The 10631-nt window shown below is 44.6% G+C and overlaps 1 protein-coding gene across 1 annotated transcript; it reads left to right on the forward strand.

Moving 5' to 3' along the window:
* Positions 1–1572: 1572 nt before the first annotated feature.
* TTLL2 (tubulin tyrosine ligase like 2) lies at positions 1573–8533 on the forward strand. Its single transcript, XM_063125670.1, has 3 exons — positions 1573–1643; positions 3955–3992; positions 6885–8533. Exons 1-3 carry the CDS (start codon positions 1573–1575, stop codon positions 8531–8533), a joined length of 1758 nt encoding a protein of 585 aa, XP_062981740.1.
* Positions 8534–10631: the final 2098 nt, after the last annotated feature.

Raw genomic sequence — 10631 nt, forward strand, 5'->3', positions numbered from 1 at the left:
GAGGAGGAGCAACTCTTGTCAGTGGGCCCCTGAAAGGTGTGGGATCTCGGCACGTACCTGGCCATGCCTACCCTTGACGCCAGCCCTGGAGAGAAGGAAGAAAAAAGAAAAGAAAACTGAGGGCTCTTCTGACAATGAAAACATTCACCTTTGTTTGCAAGATCTCTGTTTTGCATTGCTAGGCAACTCTGCTCCAATCCCTCATCACCTGCTTGCCCTTTCTTTGAAACATCCTAGCAAGGACAAGAAGCTTGTGCTGATTCAGGCAGCCCATAAACTCCTCCTTGGACCTTGAAAACTGGTCCTGAACTTAACGGATGCCCTCTCCCTGAGGCAAAGCTGTGCCAAATGTGTTGCACTGCTGACTGTGAGGATAATTGCTATGCTGAAAGAGTGCCGCAGCACCGACGTTCCCAAAGGTAAAGGTATGTGACTATTTTGCACTCAAGAATGAAAGACCGGATCTACACTACTGCTTTAAAGCGCTTTATAACAGTTTTGACAACTGTATACTGTATGGAGTGTGTCCAGGGCCCCAACAGTTGTCAAAACTGTTATAAAGCGCTTTAAAGCAGTAGTGTAGATCCTGCCTTGGACTTGCTTAAAGTAGAAGCCAACCAATAGGAAAGTGTTTCAGGGCCCTCCAGGTACTGACTCATCAGCCAGCTTATCCCTGACCTCCATGTCTTTACGAAATGCCATGCCCAGGGGCCATGGGGTATATGAGCTCATTCCTCCAAGCTGTTACCACCATGGTTACCATCTTTGTTTCTGCAAAGCTGTGGAATCCTTCAGAGAATTGTCACCATGAGCCACAGCCACTGGGCGTGGCATTTGGAAAGAACGTGGCGGTCAGGGATAGGCTGGCCCCCGATAGGGTTCACATGGGCCCTACAACCCACCCCCAGCACTCCACAGGGTCACCCCAAACCATTTGATAAGAACATGGAGGTTTGAAAGCTGATGACTTTAATATAAAGCACACAATCTAAATTGATATTAAATTTCTCAGCTTTTAGACTAGGCTAGAATAACACAAGATTTTAAATTGTGTTGGTAAATTTATATTAAATTTATCAGCTTTCAGACTAGGCTAGAATAACACCTTTTTAAAAGAGAGGTATAGATAAAACAGATTGAATTTACGAAATACATTAGAGAGTAATCAAGAGAGGAACACAGGGACAATTCTTTGAGAGCTTTCTTTGTAGAAGGTCACTTCAAAAGGAATTGTGCAAGAGATGCCTTCATCTTGCCCAACTTCCGTTCATATCTCAATGTGACTTAAACATTGGGTCATGGTGTCTGTTGGCTACTTCTCTATAAATGTGCAATCTCAAAAGCAGTTCTAGCTGTATAATACCATGCAAGATTAGGGCATCACTTACTGTTCTATTGAGAAGGGAGGAACAAGGAAACAGAATGCTGGAATGGGTGACGCGCAGCGCAACATGGGTTCCCGTGGCAACAATTTAGAACTTGAGAAATAATACATTCTCAGTACTACTTTAAAATGTGGGAGCTGAGAATGGAACGAGGAAGACTTCTCCAAATAGGCATGAGATGTTCAAGATGTCACTTTTACGAAAGACTGACTGCCACCCTGGAAAAGTTCAGATGTGTACAGCTACAGAGGAAATATGGTTTGCAAAGTTTTCTTTTGGGTGCTTAGCTCCTAATGTAAATGCTGGTGTTTAATGATCAAACATCTGCTTAGATAAGACAATGGGAAAGGAGGATCAGAGTGGAAGAATGGGCCAGTATAGACAGGGCTACCACTAAATGCCCCCCCCCCATTTAAAACTTTTGGGTTGTAAAGAACAAGTATTTCTTTGCAAGTTGTTTTCATTGGTGGTGGTGGTGGTGGAGGAGGAGGCATTGCCAACTGACCAGAAAAACACAACCCTGCAACAGTACCTTTTGCTGCGGAAATCAACAGGTGATGCATTTTCATAGCATGGAGAGAAGCAGCATCATGTGCTAATGTTAGCAGCGCACACTGCTTTTAAAGGCACAGGAGGGAAGGGGAAGAGGCAGCAAGGGTGGGTGGGAAAATGGCTCTCTCCTTTTCTGAACTCTGCAGTTTCTGGGGTTGCCTCCCCCTAGGATGGGTACTTATGATGTCATCCCAACCCAAACCCTAACACATACACACGAAGGGCCTGTTCAGACAACACACTAGGCCATGGTTAGGCCACTAACCCTTTTGCAACAAATGACTAGTGGGCATGTTTAAACCGTGGTTATGTAGGCACCATGGTGAGGAATGGTTCACACGACATGCTAAGCCATAACATTTAGCTTAAAATGCTTAACCATTGTGGCTTAGCATGTCATCTGAACAGGGTCACAGGTGGACTTTTGAGGGCCAAACTGCATTTCAGAGAAGCTCTTGGGGCTGCATTCCAGTACTGGGTGGGGTGGAAGGCAAACGAAATAAGGCCCAATACCCCAAATATCAGCATATTGTAGCTTAAAGTGCTTATTGCCAGTAACTAAGCCTTAAGAGAGGCACTTCAGCCTTTTTGAATGGGGATAATACCTCCACAGAAGTCAGGAAACCACCAAATGCTGAGTGGTCGGGAGCAGTGGGACATGGCCAGGGGAAAAAAAAGGGGGGCATGGCCATCTGAACTGGGACCCCAGTCTTGTGGTTCTATTCTCCTGCTATAATTCTTCATATGCCCCCTAAAATATATACTTATGTTCTTACTAGCAAGTGGCAAAAAGGCAAACATGTTTCTTTTAGAAAGGTTGGAACTGAGCATGCTCCAGGTGAGTGCATTGAGTGTTTGCCAAAGAGAACTGTAGGAAGAAATACACCAATTATTCTTTCATCTCACTGGTGTAGGCTACCTATCTTACACCCTCTCCCTCTGGTAGCAATGGCTGGCTCCACCATACCACCCAGAGGGAGAGCTCAGGTGTGTGAATAAGGAAGAGGCTGCTCCTGCCTCTGCCCTCTCTCTCTCTCCCTTGGGCATGGAACGCAGAATTGGTCCCAGGGGGCTGTTTAGAGAAATAAACTGCTACCCTTTCTTGGGCCCTGTATACACGTCGTACTGAAGGCGCATGCATGCACCCCCAGTACGACCCCAAAACGATGGTGTAGACGGCAGCCCAGAAGAGACGGAGGCGGAGGCGGGTTCTCTCCGACCCGGGTCGCTCTTACCCCAGCAGCAGGAGGCCGGCGGGGAGGAGGCGGCGGCGGCAAGGACGCGGCCAGTTCCCCAGCCGCCACCTCCTCTGTCTCTTCTGGGCTGCCGTCTACACCATCGTTTTGGGGTCGTACTGGGGGCGCATGCATGCACCTTCAGTACGATGTGTAGACAGGGCCTTGGTCATCCTCTTTGGGGACCATGAGACGGGGGGAGGCTTCGGTGCCTGGTATTGCCTCTGCCTGCTCCCTCACCTCTCATCCTGGGCAGTGCAGCTGGGCCAGTCCCCACAATGACATCACCCAGAGGAGAGCGCAAACCTGCAAATGTGCAGAGGCTAGTGGCAGTGGTGTGTGTGTGTGTGTGTGTGTGAGTGTGAGTGGAATGCTGTCCAATGCTGGGGAGAGGAATCTAAGGCCTAAGCCAGCACACCGCTGGCATTTCCCACCACAAAAAAAGTCCCCAAAGTACTCAAGGGATAACATTCAGGAACTCTACAGGAGAAATAAGATTGGACACTCAGCAGGGAGTGTGACATTTATTTCAGGAATGTCTGGGGTACATGTGGTGCTTCCAGAGAAGGCTTTTGCCCTAATAAAATTCACCTAATATTATGGGGGATTCAGACATTGTAGTCTTCCACTCATAGCTCTCCTGTAGTTTTCTTCAGCTACTTCCATTTTTTAAAGCAGAAAACCAGTTAAGAAAAACAAGGATAAGTGAAATCTTGTAAAGGTCTTTGCACTATATATATATAATTTATAGTAATTTCTCATTTACTTTTGCATATTCACAGTACTGAAAATCTGGCAGGATTGAGGAGCTCAGAGAAAGGTATTTGATCTTTAACATTCTCTTTAAGCCCTTCACAAACTCAGTTGCTTGAGTCTTCACAAGCAAGCGGCCTGTTTAGCATCCTCATAAAAACCCTACAAGTCAGCTGAATTTTTCTTGGGACCTGAAATATGAATACATTTGTATCATTGCTTGTCCTGATGGTAGAACCTAACACGAGTCCTGGTACCAGGACAGAAGAGTCTTTCTTCAGGTCAGAACTTATCTGCACACCCAGCTGGGCACCAGTTCTACTCAAGACCTCAGGGGTGGTTCACGTAAATACCTGGTATTCTTCCTCATTGCACGAAGGAGAAGTGAGCACAGTCCCCCTTTCCACCATTCATCTAAGCAAGAGTGAGGAACCTGTGGCCCTCCAGATGTTGCCAGATTCCAGTTCCTGTCAGCTCTGGACGAGCACCACACGTTCCCTGATCTAAGTAATATGTGATGTGGGCTCTTCAAGCCAATATGTATGGAGACCCCAGTCAGGTATCTTCCCCCTCCTTGGGGTGAGAAAAGAAACACATCAATCAGGCCTCTGTATAGAACATGTGCTTCTTAGGTGTGTGGGAGCAGCGGCAGGCACATGCCTATTCATGCAACTAGGAGCATTGCATGGAAGGGTATGATCGGCTCTTTTACATTGCATTGCCAGATGTGATAGGGAGGTGCCAGACAAAGACAGCTTACTCACAAGTCATCCTAAGATAACAGCCTTAAGCACACATACTTGGCAGTAAATACCACTAAACTCAGTGGTCCTTGCTTCTGAGTAAACATGCACAGGATCAGATTGCATGGGCCATTTAGCCATGACAACACCAAGAGTGTGTATGAAACATATATAATTATCAACAGCAATCGTGTATATAACATAGCATGGATGCTGTGCCTGCTCTGTTAGCTAGTGTAGCATATGAGTGGCTTGATAAATATAATGATTTATTTACATTTATACCCCACAATATGGTCCAGATGGGCCCTCAGGGTGACTTACAAAATTAAAATGATATAAATGCCCATTCAAAATCTCTAACTAACTCAAATAGCAATCCAATAAACAAAGAGAATACGACAAAACGGTTGATTAAATATGCAATTAAAACAAATATTTTCAGTACGCCAATGGTATTTACTGAGAAGCAGCATAAAGGAAGCAGCAGTTCAGATGCAGAGCTTGAATTACCAACAGCATGTTCTGAGGATGGAGCCTAACTTAGTCAGCATTATTTTATTTATTTATTGCATTTGTATACCGCCCCATAGCTGAAGCTCTCTGGGTGGTTCATCATCATCATCATCATCATCATCATCATCATCATCATCATAGACTACAAGTCATCCTTGCTATACTCTACTCTTCTGGTATCAGAGGCAGCATTGCTTTCATGTCCTACTTGCGAGATTCCCATTGGGATCTAGTTGGCCGCTGTGGGTGACAGGTTGTTGGACTAGGTAGGACATTGGGCTGATCCAGCAGGGCTCTTCTTATATTATAAGTACTAACAGCATTTACTCTAGGGTGACCATATGACCGGATTTGCCTGGATTTGCCCGGGTTTTTGATGGCAAATCCGGGAGGGGGAGGGGAAATCCGGGTTTTCCCCCAAAGAGCAGCTCTAATGGGAATTAACAAAAATGCTTATAACTCCTTCATTTTTTAAGATAAAGACATGAAACTTGGCACAATGGTAGCTCTTAGGAAGGGCTTTAGTCATACCAAATTTGAAACAGTTTCGTTCATCCATTGATTTTTTAGGAATTTTTTAAAAATTTAGGTTTTAAAATTATTATTTTTAGAATTGTCATTTTTAAAGTTAAAGAGATGAAACTTTGTACCATGATAGGATTTAGGTAGTGCTTTAGCCACACCAAATTTGAAACAGATCTGTTCATCCATTGATTTTTTAGGATTTTTTTTAAAAATGAGGTTTTAAAATTATTATTTTTAAAACTGTCATTTTTAAAGATAAAGAGCTGAAAGTTGGCACCATGAAAGCTTTTAGGTAGAGCTTTAGCCGTACCAAATTTGAAACAGATCTGGGGGCAGTAGCAAACCCTGTTAACAACAACAGCAGCTTGCAATGAGTGAAGATACAGTCAGAAAAGATATTTGAGGGAAGGGGAGAATGTAACACAAAGAATATAGCAAAAGCTTCAAAGTACAGCAAAACCTACCAAAGTAGGAGTGAGTGAAGTTAATTTCAGATACATTGAATCTCTCACTTGTTCTTTATTTCAGTGATTTTAATATTAAGATGTTATGTAGAACAGATTTGTCTTAAATGTGTGCTGTAAAATCAGACATGTGACCAAGGCTATGTTCGGGTGGGCACGCCCCCTTGGTACTGGACACGCCCCCTTGGGGCCGACCATGTTGTCCTCCTTTTTGGTTTCCAAAATATGGTCACCCTAATTTACTCAGGCTCAAAGCTTTCTTCAGGCAGAGAAAGATAAAGGAATGGGGAAGGTCAGCCCCCTGTGATTGTTGGGCAGCGTGAGGCCTCTGGAAGGGCCTGAGCAGGTATAAAAACTAGGGCCCTTGCATGCTCAAGAGAGCTGAACCTCCTGTATTTCATTCCTCCATCTCCAGCATGGTGGACTGCAGGGACCCAGAACTTGAGAACACATGTACTTCAAACTCTGCCCGGATACAGTAATGTCAGTGAGAGTCATTTGATTCAGCATCATATGGATTATAACCGATATTTCCATTTAACACTGAAAAAAATGCATGTTATTTTCCTTGCCAAGTTCCTATATTGCTTTACAGATTAATGGTGTTTAACTTTCAATGCAGGACAGCTGAGGTTGTAATCAAAGTCACACCTTTACTGAAATGTTAAATAACCCAAATGCACCAGTTGATTTCCCCCACTCTCTCTCCAGGAAATGAAAGCACCACCACAGCCAAAAGGGTTGGTTCAGGAGAGATCATCAGGCCACTAGTTTTCCGGCTACATGATAGCGTTCCTGCATTGGTCCGTGAGATTTTACTGGAATGTGGCTGGGTTGAGTATGATGAGCACGAGCAAGATAATGAGGACTGGAATCTATACTGGCAGAATCATCCTTTCCGGATGACAGAGCACCGGGGCATTAAACCATGGCAGAGGCTCAATCATCACCCAGAAACGATCAGGATCACCAGGAAAGACTATTTGGCAAGACACCTGAAACGCATGAAAGGAATTTATGGAACAGCTCTCTACGAGTTCAGTCCAGCAGCTTTCATCATGCCCAATGACTACATCAAATTCATAACAGAGTACACCAAGGAGAGGCAAACGCCAGGCAAAAAGCTGAGTTACTGGATCTGCAAGCCTGTCGACAGGTCTCGTGGAAGGGGCATCCTAATTTTTCAGGACATTAAAGACTTTGTTTATGACTGCATGGTCATTGTGCAGAAGTACATCAGCAACCCCTTGCTTATTTCTGGGTACAAGTGGGATCTCCGTCTTTACGTCTGTGTCACAAGTTTCTGTCCCCTCACTATTTATACCTACGAAGAAGGGCTGGTGAGGTTTGCCACAGAGAAGTTTGACCTCGAATGCCTAGACAATGTTTATGCCCACTTGACAAACACCAGCATCAATAAATTTGGACCCTCATACACCAAGGATAAAGATGTCATTGGCTCTGGTTGCAAATGGACTTTTAGCCGTTTCCGGGCCTACCTACGTAGCCGCAATGTGGATGACCTGCGCTTGTGGAAGAGGATCAACCACATTGTCACACTTACCTTGCTCGCCATCACCCCGTCCGTACCATTTACCTCAAATTGCTTTGAGCTCTTTGGATTTGACATTCTGGTTGACGACAAGTTGAAGCCCTGGCTTCTGGAAGTGAATCACAGCCCAGGCTTGCGTTTGGACTGTGCCACTGACGCAACTGTGAAAAGGAGTTTGCTCCATGACGTCATCGACCTGCTAAACTACAAGGAGGCCGACACTTTGAGGAAAAACAAAGGGGTCAACCGGAAGTTTTCATGCTTTAGCCAAACCAGCTGTCTGTTGACTACCCAGGCAGAGGTCTCGCTGGACTTCATGACTTGTGGAAAGGGGATTAAGTCTGCAGCCACTTCCCCTTCCCCGTCACTCCTGAAGATTAATAAAAGCACCCCATCCTTTGGCAGGACAGCCAGTGCATACCCAAAGAAAACCTTGACCTCGCAGCTGCGTGAGAGGATGAACATGCCGAAAACGCCCCTGCCATCAAAGCCATCCCCTAAAAGCAAGCAGACCTTAAGAACTAGTTCCTCTCTCTGTGAGCCTGTTCACTCTACCTGCTGGTTTCACTCGCCTGAGCTCTATGCCCATAAGCCATCTATCCCTCCATACTTTCTCTCAGATAAAGACAAAAAGCCATTCCCCCGAGTAGGTGACTTTGTCCTCATATTTCCTTTCAATGATGCGACACTCGAAGCATCTAGGAATGGGATAAATGTCAAAAATGTAATACAAGAAATGCACAAATTAAGGAGCAAAGAATTGCAACCAGAACACCAGAAATTAAATAAAAACTTATTTAATCTGTAGATAAATGGACTGAGCAATCCTATTCTCCATGGACACATGGGCCCCATACGTCAGTGCAATGACACCACAATACACCCACATCCTATACAGTCCCAGCGCAGGTGGGGAGATGCCACTGCAAAGAGCACAGAACAAAGCAACACAACCAGGCACACTTTCAGTATCCATGGGAACACTGCCGGTCCCCGTCAGTCATGAGCTAAAGCAGTGATGATGGCCCATGTCAGTCAGCAATTGAAATAGCCTTTCCACTCATGGTGATGGTGACCACTGCCTCATCCCATACAAACACACAACCTGCCAGGCATAATGACAACACAACACCCTCCACTGTATGAGCTACTGTGGTGCAGGCAGCAACTAGCCACTGGGAGTCCCCAGAACTTCCTGCCCACAGAGGTCCAAAGCCCCTACATCATCCACTACTCCGAAGCACCCTTTTGACTGCCCACAACAAAGGGAGGAAGGAGGCAGTAGTGTGTGGTTTAATGTCAGCAATGGCTAGAGTGGAGTCACCAATCTTGAGCGCCTACCTGCATGTCAGGCTGCATGCCTGACATGAAACTGTGCCTCAGTTTCAGTCCCCAGCATCTCCTGGTAGGACTGGGAAAGATCCCATTTTGAAATCTGGAAAGCCACTGCCAGTCAGTGTGGACAATACTGAATTAGATGGACTGGCGGTCTGATGCAGTAATTTTCAGTGTTTTCTTCCCCTCTCCAGGAAGTTCAGTGAGTGGACTTTTACTTACACCTGCACTGTAGTCAATCCAAAGATGTGGTCAGAATCTGCAGTTGTACAGGATTTGGGTTGTCTCCTCCTTCCCTAACCCATCCACATCTGGTTTGGGCCATTACCTGAGCTGAGTTGCACTGTTGGTGTGGACAAATGGTCATAAGAGTTGGGTGGCATATTGCAGTTACATTGGTGTATCTCAAGCGATGGAGCTTTAACTCAAATTCTACCAACATAGTGGTGTTTCTGCCCTATCCTTTGATAGGATTGCACACTTACTATATGAAAAGTTTAGTATGTATTTTAAGAATCTCTTGTTTGCATAAGATGCCATGCCAGCACCATAATTTCCACCCCCCTTTCAGTTGCATCTATGAATATCCGGACAGCTTTACAGCTCATGATCTTCAGGTGGTTATCCAGTTAAAGCTGATATATAGGGAATAGTCACTGGGAATCACTGCATAGAGTGATGGCCGTGCTGACTAGGGCTGAAGGGAGTTGTAGTCCAACACATCGGGAGGACTGCAGTTGGAGAAGTCTGGCTTCTAATTTCACAGACAATATACATTTTATAGAGGTATTCATGTGCTTGTCGGTAGCTAAAATACAATATAAATGAGTGACACCAATATGGTAAGGAATTCCTCATGTGCAGCAGCATGTTTTGCTTCATGCAGTGATTTCTGGATTGGGGCCAGTGTCTCTTTCTACAGCTAAGTTGTAAGCAGTTTGTTAGTTACCATGATATAGCCATGATTGATCTGGGGCAAATAAATTAACTATGCTTTAGCATCCATCTTTCATTTAGCTTTAATATGAAATTGCTCATGTAATAATTACTCATGTTATGTCAAAAAGCCTGGAAATATCATTCCTCCCCCTTTCTTTCTTTTTAGTCTATGATATACATCTCTTCTCAGTATAAGTACAAACACTGGAAAGGTTGCACACCATCTCCTTAACATATGGATTTTTCTAGAGAAAAAATAGGAAGGAAAATGGCCACCTCTTAACACATCCAGTTTATTATTTGCATTAATGCGTTTAAATGAGTGAATAGTAGAAAAAAGTAAAATTGGTGTATGCAAAGTCTACTCCCACCTTCCCCAACCTGGTGCCCTCTAGATGCTTTGGATGATAACTCCCAGCATTCCTGATCTGCCAGATTAGCAGAGTCTTCAGAGTCTCTTTCCTTTTTACTGATGCACATCTACATAATTGTGCTGGAGCAGATAAATGAAATTGGGAAGGAGTCAATTAAAAATAGAGTCATCTGCAGCAGAAAAACAACATCGATCTCAAACAGAAACTCCCTTGAGCTGCATCTAAAGAGGGCACCACCTGTAACATTAATGATGCCCA

Source organism: Elgaria multicarinata, chromosome 4, assembly GCF_023053635.1.
Source record: "Elgaria multicarinata webbii isolate HBS135686 ecotype San Diego chromosome 4, rElgMul1.1.pri, whole genome shotgun sequence".
NCBI lineage: Eukaryota > Metazoa > Chordata > Lepidosauria > Squamata > Anguidae > Elgaria > Elgaria multicarinata.